The 24,111-nt window shown below is 28.6% G+C and overlaps 1 protein-coding gene across 1 annotated transcript in view; it reads left to right on the top strand.

Moving 5' to 3' along the window:
* Window positions 1-1,657: 1,657 nt before the first annotated feature.
* Window positions 1,658-24,111, top strand: part of LOC129983835 (lysosomal alpha-glucosidase-like) — a 37,788-nt gene continuing 15,334 nt past the window's right edge. The window contains exons 1-11 of the mRNA XM_056093494.1: window positions 1,658-2,444; window positions 3,336-3,478; window positions 5,254-5,419; window positions 6,475-6,571; window positions 7,913-8,151; window positions 9,867-9,998; window positions 10,960-11,070; window positions 12,579-12,695; window positions 13,336-13,535; window positions 16,019-16,152; window positions 16,940-17,091. Coding sequence (XP_055949469.1) covers window positions 1,932-2,444; window positions 3,336-3,478; window positions 5,254-5,419; window positions 6,475-6,571; window positions 7,913-8,151; window positions 9,867-9,998; window positions 10,960-11,070; window positions 12,579-12,695; window positions 13,336-13,535; window positions 16,019-16,152; window positions 16,940-17,091 — 2,004 coding nt within the window. The 5' untranslated portion in view covers window positions 1,658-1,931. The remainder of the gene's footprint in view (window positions 2,445-3,335; window positions 3,479-5,253; window positions 5,420-6,474; window positions 6,572-7,912; window positions 8,152-9,866; window positions 9,999-10,959; window positions 11,071-12,578; window positions 12,696-13,335; window positions 13,536-16,018; window positions 16,153-16,939; window positions 17,092-24,111) is intronic.

Raw genomic sequence — 24,111 nt, 5'->3', positions numbered from 1 at the left:
TTACGAATATCTTGAAATTAAATTTTCAAATGATAGAAATTTTTATTTAATAAATTTTTAGTATTTTTATTACAGTAAATATTGTTCCTTCAGATCTGGTAAATGTTATATCTTTTTATTGAAATAAAAATAAATACCGAATGTTTTGCCAATAAAATAACACAAACATTATCATCTCTGAAGCATCGACAATATATAAAACTGTAGTATGCTCATAAGGAATTTAAAGGATTCGAGACTCTGGGAGCATCGTAGCATGATCATGTTGTGATTTTTATTCATCTAGCTTTATTTCTTTTCTTTTTTTAAAGTTACTCTTAAAATTATGTACCACTGATAACGCTCATACAAAAAAATATATATCAGATTGTCACATAGAACTTCAAAGTTCAGAAGCTAAAACAATGAGAAGCATCATATATTGACAAATATACTTAAGGATATTTTTATAAATTTATTAAAATAGGAGGAAACATTAGAAGAATATAAAGAGGGGGGGGGGTAAAAGGGTATAAAGATGGTGCGAAGTTAATGAAGAAGGACGTAAAAATTCTGATTTATTTTAAATTAAAAACCTAATTAAAATTTTGAAAGTTCTACTTCTACCCAAGAAATAACAATGCATCAAATTTGGTAGTTATACGTGAAACGGCCACTCCGTCTGGAACGATTTTTACATCAGGCATGTCGCAATTTATAGATAGAACATTCCAAATTCTAATAATTTCTATGTTTCTTTAATTAGGCACTTTTTTGCAGTCTCAATCATATTGTGGTGAATAGCATATAAGCCAGTTAACAACTTTTCTACCCGAACGATCGTTTTGGTATCATTGTTAAGTTACTGGACTGCTCATCAAAAGGTACCAGGTTCTATCCTAGCGCGTCGCCTATCTCTAATATATATATATATATATATATGTGTGTGCAGAGAATGTATTATTTTTTTCCCCAGGGACTACACAAAGTGCTCATACTGCCTTTATGATTCTATAAGTGAATTCCTTGATGATAAAATAGTAATGTTATATAATGTACGAAATTAGAAAGTTAATATCTTACATTGAACAATGATCATTTCGAAATTTTCCGAAGGAAACAGCATTGTTTTTAGAGAAGATGGAGTTAGAATAGTTTTAAATGGTTATCACCATGACATTATTGTCATATAATCCCATTGATAACAATATCTTTTTAGGGGGGGGGTGTAGATTGGAGCATTATGCCGCACAGATAATAGCTTATCTCTTAAATGCTGATTGAATACTTTTCAGAGCTAAATTCTAATACTTGTATCACTGACATCAATACATTTTATATTTCTTCTCACTTTCATCGTTTTTTAATAAACCAGAAAAAACTAAATATCATTATTAGAGTAAAAGCTATACACGTAATTTCTTCATTTTTTCATTCGTTAGTTTACATGCATATTATTGTGAGTAGACTGAATATGATATCATTCAAAAATTTCAAATAATTTCACAAAGCGCCCCAAATTTCTTAGATATTCTTCACCTTCTTAAGTATTAAGTGCTTATCACTATGTTACTAACTGGCTAAATCTTGATCACACACGATAAGTAAACGAATGCGGTAATTAGCAATGACTGCGACCGCGAAGTTCAAAAATTTCGTCTGCTAGATATGAAATTTCTGAATGACATTGTAGGGGAAACAGCAGCTGGCAAATGTAAATATTAAATTAGAGATATAATAAGGCTGATAAAGACTGATAAAAATAAATCAGGGTTGCTCTACCTGTATTTATCACAATCCATGCCTCTTCAAAGAAATATTCAAAAATTGGAGAACCATTGTCTTCTGTCCCTATTGTTTGATATATGGATGAGAATCAGTTGATTAAAAATTTCGGAGCGATTACGGATTGATATTATTTTTTAATATCTTTTTGAACTTCAAATACAAACATGGATAAAGGAAACTTTAGTTCTTTTACGACTGAAGAAAAATCATCTACTTCTACAAAAAGAAAAATATGTTATATCTGTGCTATCGTTATAGTTGGTACTGGTATCGGGACGCTGTTATTTTGGTTAATAAACGGAGAATCTTTCAAAAGTCACGATAAAGGTGGAGACAAACCTGATTTAGTATGCTCTTCAGTACCGGATGTAGAAAAATTTGATTGCCATCCAGATCGACCAATTTCCAAAACAGAATGTCTAAAGCGAGGTTGTTGTTACATACCAGCTTCGGATCTTACTGTCCAAGACTTGGATTTAATAAATTCGCCCTATTTGGGTGTTCCATCGTGCTTCTTTTCAAAGAATTTCATTGGATATGAAATAGGAAACATAACAAAAGATTCTGATCACATTGAAACAACTTTGACTCGAAAAATTCCATCAGGCTTTCCAAACGATGCACAGAATGTTCATTTGAATATAACCTTTATCGACGATGCTACCCTCAGAATTAGAGTAAATATTATTTTTTCTGTAATGACAAGGATAATTGCCTTGTCATAATAATAATTGCCATGAATATGATAAACTCATAAATCTAATTTTCTTTTATTATATATGAAATCAATAATTCAACAAAAATAATATGTGAATAAAGAGCTGATACTTTATTCTTATTTGTATGTTCACATAATTTTAGAAAATGTAATTACAATAATTTAAAATTTTACTGTCATTGTTTAATTAAGATACATTTCATGTTTTCTTATATGGCTACTCATGTTGGATCTTTAATAAAAATGGTTTATTAATTTATCACATTCCCTAGAGAAAATAGGTTTGTTGGATTTTTTATTTTAATAATTCTGAAGACTTCTACTTTTATAAAAATTATATTTGACATATTAAGTTTAATTTTTTCCCTAAGTTCTCAGTAATAAATAACCAGAATTAAGTATACTTAAAGAATATTAGTTTAATAATTTTTTTGTATTTTTTTATTATTTATCATATAAGGAATATTAATAAAATTTACTGCATATTATAATTAATGATAAATATTTAATTATTTGTTTTAAATTGCAGCCTGTTTTTATGCATAGGGATTTTATGATTTGATTAAGATGCATTCATTACGATCTTTCATGTTTTATAATCATTAGTTTCTTTTTGTTATATGATGTATTAATAACTTACTATTTAGCTCCTTCTTCATTTTATTTTTCTAGATATTATTTCACTTTCATTTTTAATAAATGTTAAAATATTTTCCAATAAATAAAATTTATTGAAATGTCATGTAGGAAAATTATTTATTTAATTTAAAAAATGATTGTATAATTTGTTTGGATTTTTTATTTTGTGTTTCAATTTTTATTATTCTTATGCTTAAAATTTGTTTTCTAGCTGACTGATGAGGATTCTGAGCGTTTTGAACCTGATTTTCCTTTGCATTACAACATAATTAATAAACGAAATGAATTGTATTCTGTAGAACTGGATAACCATGGATTACTGTCTGTTAAACGAAAAGCTACAGGAACAGTTATGTTAGTAAAACATTATTTGTTGTGTCTGTTAAAAATCCAAAAATAAATTTGGCAAATTATATATTTCTTTTCTTAAAATGCCTTCCCCAACATTTATGCTTCATTTCTCACCATTCTTATTATTTTGAGATTTGTTTATTTGAAATGAAATACAGTACATTCAGCCCTTTTTAGATTATAGCTTTATTAAACTGTAAGTTTTTCATCCCTTTTGATTTTAGAAGAATTCTTTCAACTTATTTCTTTAATTGTGAATGTGAATGATATTTTCTCAAATTTTTTTATTTCAATTATTTTCAAAATAGAAGTTTTGAAATTTACTTAACCTTATAACAATTGGTAGCAGCCAATGCCATTTTATTATTTTTACTTGATTCTATCCCACTTTATTTTGTATTTATTTGTATTTGTGATTTTTTTTTTCTTTTTCGTTTTTTAAACCAGTATTTTATTTAACATTTATTATCATGATGTTAATGTGCAAGCAAATTAGGAAGGAATATTCTAACTTTGAAAATAATAACACAACAACTGAAAAATAATTAGTACTGGAGAAATATTCTGAAGCTTAATTTCTTTAATTATAGTTATTAGCAAGAATTTATATGTTTGTAGATATTTAGAGAGGGGGGAAAATATCTGACTCAACAATAGATTGGTTGAAGAACAGTTTGGGACTAATCCCTGCATCATTCTTCTGATTTAATGCGTTAAAGTTTTTAAAAAGAAAAGTTACTAAAGAGATCAAATGTTCCATCCCCCACATTTAAATAAATTAATATTTAATATGCATTTAGTTGTGTGTTCTTTTAAATTTAATAAAATTTAAAGGAACACAATTAAATTCAAAAATGAATAGCTCAATAAGTTATTCGTTTTTAAATTACATAAATCAAATAATCAGAATTTTGATGAATGCCTCTACAAATGAAGTCTAAAAAATTAATAAATTGCTCTCATGATGGTGTTTTTAAATATTTTTAAATTATTTCTGACATTTTATGTTAATATTTTGCTGTGCTTAGTATTCTAACATTAGGAATTATAATCGTCTTCTCTGTGTAAAATTTTGTACTGTTGAGTATCAAATATATAAATCCATAGTTTCATGGTATTTGCTTTCAACACTACAATGCAAAAATGCACAAACTTTATCCTTCTTTGTATTTCACCAGTTTGGACTATTATTTTTTAATATTTTTATATATATGTGTGATTTTGCAATTTCTTTTTTTCCCCCATTGAATCTTTGAAATTTACACCCTTAGGTAGGTTGGGTTGTGTGGGTTATAAAATGTTTATTCTGATATTAAGTTAACATTTATTAATTCAATGTGAGAATAGCTTGCTGATCAAAATTTTTAAAAGTATTGAAGAAAAGGATATTATTTTGTCACACTGACCATTCCTGAATTCTTAGTATATTATGTCATTTTTGAAGTGATTGTTCAACCAAGATTGCCACCTTTTTTGTATTGTAAATATAATTTTTGATATCTATATTATCTTTTTAAATATCTAAATGCTTTTTGCAATAACTGTATTTTGAATGTATTTTGGTATGACTGTATTGTGTTTTTAATGAACAGTTATAACCATATTTATTTAAAATTTCTATAATTTTTAATATTTTATATTATATGGATGGAATTATCTCCTACTAATAGTAAATTAATTTCTTTGGAGATGAAGAAAGCATTTAAGATAACAAAATAATTAATATTCTTGTATAATAAATTTAGTTTTAAAAATATTATTCTGTTTTCTGTTAACAGCTTCAGGACAAAATTGACCCAATTAGTTTTCAGTGACCAATTTCTTCATCTGTCATCTTCAACTTCTTCAACAAATCTGTATGGTTTAGGGGAACAAAAGGAAGGACTTCTCCGATCCTTTAACTGGGCAAGATATACAATATTTAACCAAGGAGATTTACCAGTGGTAAATTACTATCAATATATTATTTCCACTCACATATTTTATATATTTTCCATGATTTATTTTTAATTTATATATGAATTTATCTTTTCCTTTAATTTTATCTAATTTTGGCATATACCTTTTGGAAGAAGTGACAGTGTCTACATTTCTGCATGTGCATATGAATGCATAACTAAAAAGCATAAGCTAGATGAATGAAATTTTGTATATTGTCTTTATGCTAAAATTGTAGATTTTTAACACATTTGGAATCATATTCATCAATAATATATTGTATTTCTATGTGTAAATGCAAAATGCTATATAGTAGATTCTAGAATTTAAGGGTTCTTAACTTGCTATTTCTGGGGTAAAAACTCATACCACAAATATTGCTTTTTAATTGAAACAAATATTGCTAATTGAAAATGCCTTTTTAAAAATTTAACAGTAATATATAAAAAGACTTAATTTCACTACACTTAGTAATTAGGAGAGAAGAAGAAAACAATTTAAGGATTTAAACAATATAACATTATGTTTTTATACCAACAAATCATTATTCTCAGAATTCATATTGGTATTATATAGCATCAAGTCTTAAAACAATGCTAGTAAGATTTCTTGATCTTTTATTCTTGGGATGTTTGGTAACATATGATTCAATTGGTCTAAGTAATTATCATAACTTCAGATTACTGAAATAATACTTTTTATCAATCAGTTAGACATATATTTATAGAAGTATACAAATTTTCTAAGTTTTTAAAATTGGATTATTGAAATAAAACTACATTTTAAGAATATAATTTATGGAAAATTATTATTAATTTTTTAATGACATTACTGAATTTGTGACATTGAACTTGTTTTAACATTCATTAACCAAGATATATTAAATACAGATGCAATTATCGATACAATTAAAAGGTAGTTTTATTACATGATATAATCAAAGTAATGAATGCACAAATGAAAAAAAAAAAAATATTACCAGTTTCTTTTTTCTTATATAAAAATGTTCACATTTTGATTTATATTTTAGAAATGCAATTTATTTTTCTTATTTTTGAAAGCCACACAGAAACTTATATGGTAGTCATCCATTCTATATGGTTTTGGAAGATGATGGCAAAGCTAATGGAGTCTTCTTATTGAACAGTAATGCTATGGGTAAGTGATAGGCAAAGGACTATTTAAGCAATTCTTTTTATAATTATATCAGTGATTGGTATTAAGAATTACTATATTACATTATGTGATTATATGATTCAAATGCAAAACATCAAATTGTGGCAATAGTAATGATAGCAATAAATATTTTGTTTATATTTCCAGTTGCAGCATGTCTTATGCTGAGAGCCTCAACTAAATAAAACAATTTCTAGTTGCAGTATATCTTATGCTGAGATCCTCAACTAAATAAATCAATCTAATTTCTTGTAATGCAACAATTAATTATCTAATAAAATTGTATGTAAAAAAACTGGTCTGAAACTTTCCTCCTAGTATTTGAATTAATTTTCCGATCAGAGAAATCAAAGTAGTACATTGTTTGTCTTGAACTCTTATATTTAACTATTATTTGAATTATTAAATTCATTTAGATTATTAATACAGAGGTTTTGGTATATGAAGGCTACTTATTTTCAGTTTTTGTCTTGTAAGCAAAATGTTTCTTAAAAGAAATACTTTCTGAACATTCTGTTACTGTCAGAAAGGACACATATTAATAATTTAGTTTGTCAGTGTTTATCACCTTATTCATTGAAAATTATTTTTAGTATTTATTAAATCATTGTTAAAAAATTTAATGTGTTATACTTTAAAAAAATCATGTTATACTGTAATTTAGAAATACATAATTTTTCAATGTTTTCTTGCATTTTCCTTTTTATTACTGAGTACTAAATTTACATTTATGATATTTTATTATTTATTTGATACTATTTTATTTCTTTTGAGATAATTTTAAAGTAATGATTAAATCTGTGTTTTCAATTGGCTAAATTTTATAAAATGCAAGCTTTAAACTGATATCATATTGAAGTTTAATTACATATAAAAAGCCTCCAGAATGAATAAAATAAATTTGTATTTAAAAAAAAAATTGAATGTAAATAATATTTTAAAATTGTAAATGCAGAAACTCTATTGTTCTGATTTTTTTTTATTTTAAATATTTCTTTTTCTGTTATCTCACTGGCTTGTATTAGATTACAGTTTAACTTTAAGGCTTTTATTAGTTCCAAACTTCTGTTCGTTTGGTTAGTTTGTGTTAGTGTTAGTTTGGAGAACAGGACTATCATTCTCTTCATCTAACTACATTTCAAAATTATAAAGTCTATTCCCAAAATTGTTTTCACAAAGCTTCAAAATGAGCTATTAATCTAACTTAACAACCATCTATTGCATCATATATTTCATAAAAATAAACAATACTTTAAATGTGTATAAAAATCTTATTTCATTAGTATTTAAATTAATGTTCATTATTATTTTTCTCTTTATTAGATGCTGTTTTGCAGCCAGCCCCTGCAATAAGTTTACGGACAATTGGTGGAATTTTAGATCTTTTTATTATGTTGGGACCTACCCCTGCAGATGTGGTTAAGCAATATACTGGCATTGTTGGTCGTCCTTTCATGATTCCATATTGGAGTTTAGGTTTCCATCTTTGTCGATATGGATATGGCAGTTTGGCTAAAACAAATGAAACATTGCAGAGAAATTTAGATAAAGGAGTTCCTATAGTAAATTTCATTTTTGAAATTAATATTTTTTTCTTTAATTACTCCTCTATTTTTTTTTAATGTATACCTTTAAAATATAAATTATTACATTTATTACCTTGTATTTCAAATAGTTTTGTAGCAATTTTGTAAGAATTAGTTTAAAAGTAATTTTCAAGTTGCATATTTTTTTATATATATTTCCAGTAATATAAAAAATTATGCTAAAAGCAATTACTTTAAAAATTATTTATAAATTTAGTGTAGATTTAATTTTTATTTTCATATGAATTTTATGAAACACTATTATTATTGATCTCAGAAATTACCAAATTATTAAAATTGGCCATTTTTTATGGTTCACGTTCTGAGATTTAAATATCCATTTATAATGAATTGCTTAAAATTCACTACTTATTAGGCTTACTCTGTTGATAGTTAAATTAAATTTATTAGAGGTATGAATAAACACAAAACATATTTTTAGATAGAAATATGTTATCATTTCTTTTATTGAAGGTTTTATCTTTTATTTTGAAATTTTTTGCCTCCAATTCTTTGGTCAAATAATTACATTTGAAAACAAATCAGCTAAAAAGCTGCATTATGTCTTCATTTAGTATGTCGGATGTATGCTTAAAATTACTCTGAATGTCTTCTAGTTTGGAAAATAAAATCTCTACTACTGATAACAATAACTATGTTTTTTTTTGTATGTGTTGGCACTCTACAGACCAAAAAATTTCACTATCAAACTTGGTTTATATATATTTAAAAAATGTTGATGCTTTTCTGAATTAACTTCCAGAATAGTGAGCATAAGAGTAACTTTTATTTCATTTTAAATCTCAAAAAAATTATCTTTTCAATGATACCATTTTTTCTCTCTATTTTTCATGAATTTTTAAGATGTGTTTAAAGCATATTTTGCAACCTTGTATTTCACATTGAAGAAAAACTCAAATCATTTTCATAGTTGCAACTAATATTTCATTCTAGCTCAATAAAGAAAAATTTAATTTGTATAAATATGTGTTATAAATTTCTTCATAGGTTATTATGTAATGTACATTAAATTTTGCAAATATAGTTATTTTTAAAAATTTAATATTGTATAGAAAGATGAATTTAAAAAAATATTTTTAATTCTATTTTTGTTATTTATAAAATAATATAGTTCAGAAATATTGGAAGGCTAGAGATCTAATGGCATCATAGCCAATCTTCTGTGCATTTGTAATAAATAAATAAATAATATTGGTTATATATTTATTTTTTTCATAAATGAAATATGCATTATTGAAAGTGTGTATCTTTTAAAACAGGTTTTTAATGGAATTTTGAGAAATTCCCATAAATGTATTCTATTAAACATTGTTATAATCAGTAGCCACTCATATTGCAACATGTACAAAGCTACCATTGAACATATTAGTGACAACATTTTGAAAGTACCCAAGATATTAAATAACTTGTTTAAATATTAATTTTGATCATATAAAATGTTAATTTCTGAGTGTTTGAAATTTTTTAGATATATCATTTACTTTTAAATATGCTAGGGTGGAATTCAGAACTATTTTATGAAGTGTAATAGTAAACCAGATATTATGAGACATAGCTCCTTTCCTTTCATATTAATTTAATTCATCATTGACTGTACTTAATACAATTATATTTTTGAAACATTCATTTTGCAAAAATAATGTATACATATTTTTTATTTTTATTTTTAGGATGTTCAGTGGCATGATATTGATTTCATGAACAGACATTTGACTTTTACTTATGATCCTGTAAACTTTAAAGGTCTTCCTGAATTTGTTGATGATCTTCATAAAAAAGGAATGCATTATGTAGGAATGTTTGTAAGTTTTGAAAGAGTAGATTTCTCTCTATTTTGTTTTGTTTTTTAAAATATTTTAAAGAAATATTTATAGTAGATATTTGTTTCATAGCAATTATGTATTGCATATTTTTATATATTTCATATATTAAAATATTTTTAAAATAGGATATTGTACAAAATTAAAATAAATGGATATTATAATTATTTTTAAAGCTGCTTGTGCTTAATATAAAATATTGTTTGCTAAGTATACCAAGCTGGATAAAGTTCATCAAGCAGAATAAAAAAAAAATTAATAAAATTAGTTAGAAATATTATGTTTGAAAGTATAAGGTTTCTATATTTAGCACATTTGCTATGAAATTTTAATTTAAAAGCAGTCAGATGGAAAAGCTCTCTGAAAAATATCATAGCAATTGAAATAAATGATTAGAATGCATTATATGAAGTTATGACTGCCAAAATGCCTTCTATTATAATTACTGAAAAATTTAATTTCTTAACAAAAATAATTTTTATTTAGAATTTTTAAAAATTATATTGCTTTTTATATTTATATGAACCATTGTACATTGAACTAGATTATTTTATTTACTTGTTTTGCAAACAATTTTCTATGCATAATCCATAAGAGAAATGTTTCCCCCTTATTGTTCACAATTTTTTTTAAAAAAATTCCTTAAAAAAAATTAGAAACTTGAAATCACATATATATACATTGAAAAAAAGCAAATTAAATGAATATTATGTATTTATTACATATTATTATAAATATTATGTATGCATAATAAATATATGATGAATCACAAAATTTATACTGCGAAAAGTATGTTTGTTTCTTAAGAAACTAAAAAATGTGTGGGAAAAAAACTGTATAACAATTTGCATTATAAGCATTTGAGAAGTTCATATCTGTAAAAGTTATGATTGTTTTTATTGAAAACATCAATATAGATTATCATTATATTTTTTTTTCCAAGTCTCCTGGTGTGTCTAATATAGAAGAACCTGATACCTATCCTCCTTATGATGATGCTGCAAAGGAAAATCTTTTTCTGAAAGATGTTAATGGTTCAGATATTGAAGCAGTGGTAAATACAATGTTTCATTTACTTTGGTGGTCTATATGTGTGTGTATTTCTATTCAGTCATTTTAAGAATGAAGTCAATTTCAATACAGATTGATCAAGCAGTATTCCAATAAAATCATTTTTTTTAGAATTACATAATTTTGATATCATTTTAAAGATACACTTTAAAATAAAATGTGAAATTCAAGAGATGTATTCCTATCTTTTGATTGAGTTTGATTTATATGAAATGTGTTTAAGGTATTTTTGTCTTTGAGCAGTTTGAGTTTTTAAGAAGTGTGGGTTTTAATTCAAGTTATGTCACTGAGAATCATAAGAACCTAGGAGAAGAAAATTAAAAATAATTTTTATTTGAAAATAACATGATATAAAAATCTATATTGCATTTTAAATTTCTTGAATTTATTATAATCATAAAGCACTTCAAAATTTATTTGCTATCAGTTTGGCTCTGTTGTTTCACTTTCAACAAATTATGTATGTCTGATTGTTCTTATTCATACCCATAATTGATTTTAAATAGTTATCTAATTTAAATTTTCTTATTTAACGAGGCAACTTTTTCAATCATTAAATACTCGTGTTGAGTTAGACAAAACGAATTTTGAAACACACATCCTAGCTGGGAAACATAGCTAAATGATCAGAACAATTCTAGAGCTAGTACACAGTTCCTAAAGTTTTAATAAAAGTAAATAATTATATGCATTTGTATTATTTTTTTTTTCACATCATATATATACATCGTATATATACATTTTTTCACATCATCATATCACATCATATATTAAAAACAGAGATGTAATTTTCAAGATTTGTTCAACTCTATTTTTTTTTCTTCTGAAATATATTATTATTGCACTAAGATGGATATGTTCCATTACATTTAGAAGATGAACACTAGTAGAAAATTAAATAAATAAATGATATATTTTTGAATTTCTTTAATTCTAACTTTTAATTATTGAATAGTTTGTTCACTTGAATTAAAGCAAAACTTTTTATTTCAAATTCTGTTAAAACTATACATTTGTACATTTCAGTAGTTCTTTATTGAAATAAGAATTTGAATCTTTCATAATATAAAAATTACTTGATCAATATATTATTAAATGTTCGATATGATAATTAAATTGCTTTTATTGAAAGGACAGAATGTTAATTTTCTTTTCATATACTTTGATATGCATTTGATCTGTTAATATAATCGATCTTTTGTAATTTTCAGTTGATAAATAAATCTAATTCCTTGTATATCTGTAAATATGTTTGATCTAGTTAATATTTCACCCTTACTAATAGGATAATTTATTTAAACAACTATTAATTATCTTTGTAAATGATTGTCAATAGATATTTCTGTTTGATATTTACAATTTTTTTGTTTAAATTTATTTACTTTATATCTGATTAATGTATAATTTACTAAAATCTGAATAAATCTTTAAAAAAATTTAGTTAAAGGTCTTTTATATTTCGCTCCATTTATTTTGATTTTTTTTTTTCAGGTGTGGAATACCAATTACACTGTATTCCCCGATTTTAGTAATCCAGCCACCCCTTCCTATTGGGCAAAGCAATTTAAAGATTTTCATTCCAAATTGAACTTTGATGGAGCATGGCTAGTGAGCAAACTTCTTCATTTTTTTTTTGTATTCTTAATTGTAAAAAATAGTATTTTAAAGTTTCTTTCCCTTTATATATTCAATTCATGATTGATAAAAGACAATAGAAATAATGGTATTGGCAAACATTATTTAATATACATTATTTTATCTTATTGTTTGTAAATTATATAAACTACGATTAAATTTTTTATTTTACTTAAAAAAAGCATTAATCTTCTTTCATATGATTCTAAGAAATTTACTTTTCTTTTGTCAATCTTTATTTTTCTTATTTTCTTTCAAACTATAACTGAATTTTCAAATGTATTTGTTCTAATAATTTTATTAACAATTTTGTTTCAAAATTTAGCATTTAAAACAGTTTTCTATTGTGTTAATATAATAAATTCATCTTAATATAATTAGCAAATTTTAATAATGTGACATTGGATGATAAAATATTATTTAATCTAAAACTGATATGATAGATGTATTTATTCTGAAATTTCAACTTCAAAATACTTAGTTTTATTTTTAAAAATCTTAACTTGACTTATTGATATTTTTTATAAGATTTTTCTGTTGAGTTATTCGATTGCAACAAAATTGGTGTTTCTCTTTGACAAATTGCTTTTCACTGACTATTTTAATTTGTCAGGATATGAATGAACCTTTGAATTTTATGAATGGGTCTTCGCATGGGTGTCCGGACAATGAAATTGAAAATCCTAAATATTTACCTGGTAGGCCCTATCCCTTACGCACATTGACGGTGTGTATGACAGCAAAACATCATTCTACTATTCATTACAATGAACACAATTTAGTAGCTTTCCGAGAGGCACAAGCTACTTTCAAGTAAGTGCTGTTTATTGATTTATTTTATATTTTTTTATTCATGTTTTGTTTTTAATTGGAGTAATACATCATAATTATAAAACTTTATTAATGTATATTTCATTTAACATAATTTAAATATTGTTTTCCAAATTATAATTAAAAAAATTATTTTATTATTATATGATGTATCCATATAGATGAGCTGTTATTCTTTAAAAAGTATTTCCGATCGATTAAGAAACACAATATGTAGTAAAAAATATTATGCACATATGCTAAGTACCTTATGTATATAAAAAAATTATTTATCATACACTGTAGATGTTAATAAATAATAACATTAAAAGTTTTGTACCCTTGCAATAGGATCTTCTGTATCCATAATTTTATGAACACTCAAATAAAAAACTAATCAATAAAATCAGTTTGAAACAAGTGGTAATCTAGTAACATAAATATCAACAATAACCTTCAGAATGATAGATGAAAGGAGAATATAATAAATCAACAAATATAGAAAAAAAAACCTATCTCAGTTGGCAAAGTTGTTATGAATTCCTTTGATAATGGAATTAAATATGCAGAAAAGTTTTATTAATTTATATACAGAATTTTTGAGCATATATTTTTTATATTTCATTTTAAATTGCACATTAAGTAAGAGACAAATAATATAATTTAAAAATTTTGAATTTTAATTAAATTTTCTGTGTAAGTATTTTGCATAAAATTTATTAAAAGCAATATTGTACAAACTGTTTGCTTATTTCCAAATCCAAAATTCTTTTATCTATGGAGACATTGGAAGTAAAGAAGACATGCATAAATATCTCTTATTATTTTAACAAACCATTTGAGATTGAATCCATAATTCTAAAGAGTATCATTAAAATATATAATTTCAACTATTATTTGAGATTGTGTGGCTTTAAATTGTTACATTGTCAAATGTTTGACTTGGAAAATATCTTGAATTTTCTTCTTGGTTGCACTTAAAATCGTTTTTTCCTGTATACTTGTTCAGGTGGAAACAAAATGTTGTCATGTTGAAATAATGTTTAGGTGGCATTCCTGTTATCACAATACTATTTAAAAATTGCTTCCTTAATATGTATTCCCTAAAACCTTGATGATATTTTCAAATTAGTTAGTGTAAACAATATCCTTTATACATACTTTTATTTATATATCTATGACTATCTATTTATCTATCTCTCTGTACATATTTCAGTCCTTTCAGCATCTAATGCAAATATGAAGTTGCATATAATTGTGGTTTAATGTTTCTTTTTTTCACACTTTGGTTGTTTTTTACCTTAGTTTATTAATAATGCTTAAAAAGTTCTAAATATTTTCTTAATTGCTTAAATTTTCTAATTTTTTTGTAAAGTAAACAGTTATTTTCTTTTCTGAAGGTAAAAAAAATGTTATTCACGAGAAAATGGAACAAATTGAAAGAGATGGCATAATTTCTGAAGAGAAACAGAAATTTACATAGTTAATAAAATTAGCATGATTTTTATATTTTATATTTATTTTCTTATGTTTTAAATTTTTTCTTTTAAAGAATTGAATAGTGTTTTTGGAATACAATTAACTATAGTGTATTAATTAATTTTACTTGTGCAATAAAGGTGTTTTTATAAGATTTTTTCATGTGAAATTTGCATAAAAAACATTTTAAATAATATAATTTCATTGTTTATGAGAAATTCTCTCAGAAACTTGAAGTATTTTATGTTGTTTATGTAAAAATGCATACTGTCTTGCCCAACTTAGTTAACACCATTCTAACACATATTTCTATTACAAAAAATAATATATTAATGTGGTGTATGGAGCGCCATCTTGGCGGCCCTCGCGTCATCGACAGCGTTAATCGATGTAAAATGGCCCAGCCATTTGCCCAGTTCATTAAATTTGTTTATATTAAATTAGTGTGTGATTCTTGTAATATGAGCCATCTCTAAGCATTAATCTCAACCGGGCTTTCCCCTAGGGCGCGTGAGAAATATTTGATTTCATATATAATTCGGTTAGTAGAGGTCTGTTTTTCGAGTCAGAGTTAACATGTCTCTACATTAATATTGTTTCTTATTTGATTTATTTATGAAATACTTATTTGTAAATGTGCCTATGAAATACTAACTTTTTAATATAAAATTTGACTACTGATTCTGTAAATTCTATCTCAATAAGTAGAGTTATACAAAATTTTGTTTATTTACTTTATTTCTAAATATTCAAATTCGAAATTGAAAATGCAAATTCAGTTATTTCAAAACATGCCCTATAAGGAAAAAAAAGTAACAAAAAATGACATTTTTATTAATGGTGATAGTATATAATTTTTTTAAATAATAATTTTAAACAACCTTTTTTTGTATTTTTATTTTATCTATAAATGCTTGTTTTATTATTTCAGTGATGAAAAGGAGAATTTAATGTAGAAGACATATTTAAATTACATTAAATCATATCATTTTAATGCTTATTTTCAGTGCCCTGAAAGAAATTAGACAGAAAAGACCTTTTATAATTTCTCGTGCATCTTTTGCTGGACAAGGTGTACACAGTGGGCATTGGAGTGGAGATATTACTTCAAATTGGGAAGATATGCGGTATACTATACCCTGTAATTCTTCATTATTTTCATTTCTTTTACATTTTCAAAATTATGAGCATCAGATGTTAAAATATAAATTTAAAAATTTTTGCTTCTGTGTCAGTTTATAAAATTCTGTTATTTCATGTTAATTTCAGAAATTTCTATTAATTTCAATACAAACTTCGAAAAAATACTCTCTTTGTTAATACTATAATGGAATGCTATTTTAGTTAATGTCATGAATTTATTAATTTTGATTAATGTAATAGTTAGTATTGCACACTGTATCTCAATATGCACTGCAGACAAGTGCATATTCCAAAAATTTTAGAGTTTAAATATTCATTAGAAATATGTATGCATAGTGAAAAAACTGCTCATTACATCATTCCAATTTGATTGGTAAATAGTCTTAACGATACAAGTTTAGTTATGTGTCTAACGTTAATGGAAAAATTTAAAAACAGTCTTAAAAATAATTTTTGACTAATTTTTAGATGAAAAAGTTATACTTGGAAATTTTTTGACAAAAAAGAGAGCAGATTTGTAAAACTTACATATTTTTAGAAAAACTTGATCACTGTTTTTGAAAACCTTGCTTCTCAAGTTTCAATTTGAAAATAAGAAGAGAAACATAAGAAAATAAGAAGAGAAACCCCCCTGTCTTTATTACATCAATGCAAAGTAGATAATAAAAAATAATACTTGTGAAAGCTACAGAAGGAAAGTCTCTTTCCTTTCATATTTTTTCTTCTCCTCTCTGTTTTTTTTCTTCTTTTTTTAATAGTATATAGTACTTTATTTCCTTTTCCAGCAATGTTACTGTTCAATATGTATGGAATGCCCATGATTGGATCGGACATTTGTGGATTTCGTTTAAATACATCAGATGAATTGTGTACAAGATGGCAAGCCCTTGGAGCATTTTACCCTTTTTCAAGAAATCATAATGATTATGACACTATAGTATGTGAGAAATAACACTTTTTATACCTTTTTCTGAAACTAAAATGAGATTTACTATCATTATTTATCAAAAGCTTTTAAAATAATGTTTCTAATTGTCATGATACATATCATATAATTATTCAAGTAAAAAATAGCTTTGATTATTTTTTTCTTTATTTTGAAAAAATGAACAAATGAAACAAGAAATGAATTATTTATATAGTTTATATTGATACATGAACTTTAATGTCCTGTGTTTAAAGTTTGTAATATGAAAATTTTCAAATGCAAAACTATAATTACTTACTAGAAAATATTAATTTTTCAATTAAATATATCTTTTAAAATCACATGTGGTTTTATAGAATAGAAAAGAAAATATCGAATTATGTTTGAAATCTGTCATTGCTTTTATCTCTAACAAGATAATTCAAAATCTTAATTCATTTATACTAAATTCGTGCTCAAATTTTATTGCATAATATGCAAAGAATACATTGATTAAGTATTGTAATCGTCATTGCCTAACCAAAATTTTGTCAGACTTCAGTAGTTTGCATTCAGCTCCAATTTGAAAAAAGAAAATAATAATAATAATTACATCTATATGCTTAAAAATGTAATGGGTTATACAGTCGAAATTTGCCATATCATCCTTACATTAACAATGATATATGTATGCTTAAACTTATATTTCAGATTTATAACTGCTTGCTTAAAAATATGATGAGCTATATACCTTAAATTTGGTATGTGATTCTTGAATGAAAATTGAAGAACTACTTCTAATTTTAGATAAAATCCACCAAACACTTTTCTCAAAAATAAATTCAATTTTTCTTCACTATGTTGTAAAGTTTCTTAAAAAAAAAAAGGGCATCCTTTTTACAAAGGTTTATTTTTAATATCCATATTGCTATTTATGTTGTTTAAAAACATTATGTAATTTTTTATTTATTGTGTTTACTTATCTCTTTGCACAGGAAAAATTTTAAATTTATTTATAAGTAATTTTTGCTACATACAAGCTATTGTGACTAAGAACAATTAAAAAAATCGAAATCAATAAATATTAGTGCAATATTTTAACCTTGAAAAATATTGCACTAATGAATGGATAATTATTTCAATTATAACATGACAAAAAAAATCATTTTATTTAAATTCCTTAAGTTTGTTCTTGTGAAATGCCAAAATTAAAAGCAATAGTGATAATTCGTTGAATTATTCTGTATTTTTTTAGAAGATTTTTATTGATTTCAACTGAGAACATTAGTTGCATAGCACATAATTGCAATACATTTTAATTGTATCTTATAAATGGCATCCTTATTTTAAAATATGAAAGAAAATCAGAGAATAACTAATAATTTTTTTGCCATTTATCGTAAAAAAAGTAATAAATGCTGCTCAATAGAATGAATTTTAAGCTTATGTTGTTTTGTATATTATTGATACTTTAACAGAGATGAGTAAAAATGCTACTAGGTTGGTCAGTTGGCTACTAACAGTTACACCTTTTGATTCCACTTAAGAAAATCGCACATATATAAAAACTTTTATTTTTTCAAATCGCAGTCAGAAAAATTTGTTCACCATGTATGTGTAAGGGGTAAGTATCAATACAGGAAAAAATGGCAATTTGTAAAAAAAAAAAAAAAAAAAAAAAAAAAAAAAAATCTTGCTGAAAAAAAATTTTTTCTACAAAACAAATTATTTGAGATTAAATGTTTGAATTTGCAAACATATTTGTTCTTTTTCATCAGTTAGTGTTAAATTAAGATATTAAAATGCTTTGAATCATATTTTAATTAATTAACTGCTGATTATGATTTGTAAATCATATTGATAATTTGTAATTTGTTAATCTTGAATTCTAAAATGATTGAATAAATAAGATTATATAGAATTTTATGAAGTCTCAAATATATTATACATGTAATTTGGTATATTTTCTGAATTGCAAACGGAAGTACAAAAATTTACTAGTTTAGAATCATCTCACAGAAAAATAAATGTTATATATATATTGTTACGAATTTCCTGCGATGTGCTTAGAGTAAATTCAATAAGCAGAATCCTTTTAAAAATAAATAAATAAAGCTATTTATTTAACGAAGACTGCGCATTCAATAGCTCAGTCACCAGCCTACAGCTTGCTTGCTGTCTAAGGCTCCAATACCACTCCTAATCTTTCGTGCTTGTTTTTATATGCTCTCTGCCGGAAGTGACGTCACTAACAGGAAGTTATGTCATATTAGAAAAATCCAGAACCTTGGAGAGAATTCAAGAAATCAGGATCCCTCTAGAAAATCCTCTCTGTCGCCAAGGTTTCCAACTTCCGTCGCCAAACTTGGCGAAATGTCGCCAAATTTGGCGACAAAAATTAGTTGCCTAAAACATCGCCAATGAGCCAATATCTCGCCAATTTGGCGACTTGCTATTGAAATACAATGGGATACATATAACATTCATTATCATAAGACAAATTACACCAATTTACAGAATTCGTAACATTGCCCCCCTCTCAAGGACTGCACGTCCCGGGCAGTACAATCCTTGAATAGGTAAAAATTATTTACAAGTATATACAATGGTCGACAGTACACAGTTACATACAAGCATATAAGTGGCTCTTTCGATCAGCTAGTTTCGTCCCTAGAGTTACAAAAATAAGGGGCCAGCCGATCACAATGCACTACCCTAGGCCTTGAGTTCTTAGATTTTTGGATACGAATCACAACGTCATTTAGTCTTTTTAGGACTGTATATGGACCGTCCCAATTTGTCTGTAACTTTGGAGAAAGTCCTTTTCGTCGAATCGGGTTCCAAAACCAAACCTTGTCACCTTCGTGAAATTCATGTCCTGTAGCTCTCGTGTCGTACCTGGTCTTCATCTTTTCCGTTGCGATGTCGATCCGATTACGGGCGAACTCGTGCACACTTTCTAAACGTTCCTGTAGTTCATGGACATATTCTTCAGGAGAAGAAGGCACATCAGGAGGGCGCCCAAACAGGAGATCACAGGGCAGACGGAGTTCACGACCGAAGAGCATCTGGGAGGGAGTGAATCCAGTGGTTTCATGGACGGCACTTCGATAGGCAAGCAGGAATATAGGAAGCTTCCGATCCCAGTCTTGTTGATTCATGGAAACGTGGATAGAGAGATGGTTTAAGATCGTTCTATTAAATCTCTCAACCATGCCGTCTGACTGGGGATGTAAGGGGGTAGTTTGTGTCTTATCAATCTTAAGAAGGACACAAAGTGCCTTGAATACAGCAGAAGTGAAATTTCTGCCTTGATCAGAGTGCATCTGAAGGGGCGTCCCATAGCGAGAAATCCAGTTCTGCAGCAATACTTCGGCAACTGTTGTAGCTTCTTGATCAGCGATCGGGTAAGCCTCGGGCCACTTGGTAAAATAATCCTTGACAACTAAGATGTATTTGTAGCCATCATTTGAACGTGGGAGAGGCCCTAAGATGTCCAACGCGATTCTTTCAAATGGTGCCCCTACATTATAGCGCCGTAATTTTCCACGGCATCGTGTTTTGGGTCCTTTTCGGGCCCCACATGCATCGCAGGACTTGCACCATCTTTCTACGTCATCTCTTACTTTGCTCCAGAAAAACCGCTCCCGAACCTTTTGGATGGTCTTCAATATTCCAAAATGACCTCCGGTTGGACTACTGTGTAATTGTTCCAACACTTCCGGTATTCTTGATCGTGGGAGTACTAATTGCCATTTTTATGTTTTGCCATCCTCAGACTCCCATTTTCTGTATAATACACCATTACGAATATGGAGTGAATCCCAGAGAGCCCAATAGCGTTTGCTATCCGGACGATAGCTGGAGATATCTTGCCAACTGGGTCTAGTGCTAGATGATTCAAGAAGTTCCAAGATAGGTTTTATGTCGGGATCCGTAAGTTGAGCTTCTCTGACTTCTTTATCGCTCCAACGGTCTATTTGTGTCGATACCGAATCCTTTATTTGACGAATGACAGGTGTTATCATGTCATATTTCTTCTCGACTGTAGTGCAGTAAGAACAAGCATTCGAGCATGGTCTTCTTGATAAGGCGTCAGCATTACCATGAAGGGACCCCTTGCGATGTTTGATCTCGAAATCGTACTCTTCAAGTTTCTGAATCCATCTAGCTATCTGGCCTTCGGTGTTCTTAAAATTTAAAAGCCATGTCAGGGACGCATGATCCGTTCGGAGCAGAAACTTCCGACCGTAAAGATAACTATGAAAGTTCTCAACAGCTTTTACAATGGCCAGTAATTCTTTTCTGGTGACGCAGTAATTTCTTTCAGGCTTTGAAAGACACTTGCTCCAGTATGCGATGACATGTTCTTGGCCGTTAATTTCTTGGGATAAAACTGCTCCGACACTTTCATGGCTTGCGTCCGTGTCAAGAATGAATTGCTTTTCGGGATCCGGATAAACTAGAATGGGAGGCGATGTTAGAGCCGCCTTCAAGCTATTAAATGCTTCCTCGCATTCGTCTGTCCACAAGAACTTCTGTTTGTTTTCAGTCAGCCTGTGGAGAGGTCTCGCGATTGAAGAAAATCCTTTAACAAATCTTCTGTAATATGTGCACAGACCGAGAAAACTTCTAAGCTCATGCACATTTTTAGGGCGCCTCCAGTCTTTTACAGCTGACACTTTCTGTGGATCAGTTCTAACACCATCAGCAGAAATTATGTGACCCAGATAATTCACCTCGTGACGGAATAAGTTGCATTTGGAGGGGTTTAGCTTCAATTTGGCCTCTTTCAATTTTTCAAATACTCTCCTTAGGTTGCTGAGGTGTTCCTCGAAACTTTTCCCTACAATGATGATGTCGTCTAAATAAACAAGGCAAGCTTCGGGAGTGAGTCCGTTCAACACTGTCTCCATGAGGCGTTCGAAGGTAGCTGGTGCATTACAGAGACCAAACGGCATGACCTTAAACTGCCAAAGTCCTTGTCCTCCTGTCGTGAATGCTGTCTTTTCACGGTCTTCAGGATGTATCTCTATTTGCTAATAACCGCTTTTCAAATCCAAGGTAGAGAACCACTTGTTTCCGCTAAGAATGTCTAACGTGTCATCGATTCGTGGAAGTGGATAACTGTCCTTTTTTGTGACATCATTGAGCCGTCGATAGTCTACACAAAATCTCGTAGATCCATCTTTCTTTCGGGCTAACACGATGGGAGAAGCCCAGGGACTCGACGAAGGCTCGATGACATCTCGTTCCTGCATGTCCCTTAGTAGATCTTTAACTTCTGTTGTCTTAGCAATTGGTAGTCTTCGGGGATTCTGTTTAATAGGAGAGTGATTCCCAGTTTCAATTCGATGTTGAGCCAATTTCGTTCTCCCGAGGTCACCAGATGTACAGGAAAACAGTTCCTCGTATTCGTCAATAAGCTTCCATGCTACACTTTTCTGTTCCTCATTCAATTCAGTGGGCTTCAACAGATTCAGTTCGAGTTCTTTAGAAGGCTTTTTCGACATGATTTCGGGATGTTTCTGTATACAGGTGACTGGAGCACATGTTGCTAATACGCCGCCTTTCCTGATTGTTTTAGGATTACCAGTTAGATTAACAACTCTGACTGGTACAGTTTCCTTCGAAAGATCTACCAGTGCGGAAGCAACCAATACACCTTTTGGAAAATTTTCAGAGTCCGGAAATTCAGTTAGACCATGTCGAAAGTTTTGACTTTTCTCAGCGGCCCCTCTTACAAGCATCTCAATTCGAGCTGGAATAGTAATATCACTTTTACAAGTTATTCGATGACACGGTTCTCTTTCAACAGCTCCTAACTGGAATAACGCTACATCTTCCGAATTTGAGCGTAGCACATTATTCTCAAAGTCAATTACAAAATTATGTTTTGTTAAGAAGTCCAAACCGAGTATAAAAATGTCGGTGATTTCGGCTACAAACACGGTATGGCCATATAACACATTTCCAAACTTAATTGTTATATGCATCTTGCCAATAATGGGGATTTTATCCCCTTTCACGGTCTGAAGGGTAACGCAGGGCGGTGTCCGAAGAATTTTTACGCCAAGTTGTTGTGCTAAATCTTGGCGCAAAATGGTGGCATTGGCCCCTGTGTCAACGACCATTCGACACGGAAATCCATTTACATTCGCTTCAATAAACAGTCCATTCTCGCTGCTTGATGAAATTTGTAACACTTCAAAATGGGGCTTTTCATTCTCTGGCAACCTCCGCCCCGCGAGACCGCCACTACCTAGTTTTTCCTGAGTATTATTCCTCGACAGGCTCCTAGGCCGTTGATCTTGGCGAGCCTGGCATTGCCTTTGGAGATGGCCTTCTGCTCCACATTTCCAGCAACGGGCGTTGTTTCTTTTAAATTTGCCTGTCTCCTCTCCAGACCTCTGCTTCATCCCCCGGAACTCCTCTAACAGTTGTGTCATAACTTTAAGTAAAGGATCCTCATCTCGTTTCACCTCCGCACCTCTGATAAAGTGACGATCCCTTCTCGATGCTTGTTGTGCCGCTTCAAACTTGATCGCGTGGACTAAAGCGGACTTCAGATCCTTAGTTTCCGCCATTCGTAGTGCTTTTTGTATTTCTACGTCTCTGACGCCATCGACGAAATACTGCACAGCTAAAGTCTCTCTTACTTCAGTAGGACAATCGGAGAAGGCGAGGTGGGACAGCTTTTCAATGTCCGTTGCGAGCTCTTGAAGGGTTTCGTTGGGTTTTTGTTGGCGAGTCTTTAACTGAAGTCGGCTATAATCCTTCAGGCATTTCTCGCCAAAACGCAACTCTAGGGCACTTGAAAGAGCATCAAAATTTAACTGTTCATTATCGGGAATGGTCCTCAGTATATCTGCAGCTTCGGCTCGGAGAGAAGAAGCCAATTGGCGAGCTTTGGTAATTGGATCCCAGCCATTAGCTTCTGCGACAATGGCGAACTGCGTCTTATACACCTGCCAAGATGTTTGTCCGTCATACGGCAGTAATTTCATACAGGGTCTGTTGACAACAGGCATATATCGAGCATTTTGAGAT

This window comes from Argiope bruennichi, chromosome 9 (assembly GCF_947563725.1).
Source record: "Argiope bruennichi chromosome 9, qqArgBrue1.1, whole genome shotgun sequence".
Lineage (NCBI taxonomy): Eukaryota > Metazoa > Arthropoda > Arachnida > Araneae > Araneidae > Argiope > Argiope bruennichi.
This window is presented reverse-complemented; position numbering and strand designations above follow the sequence as displayed.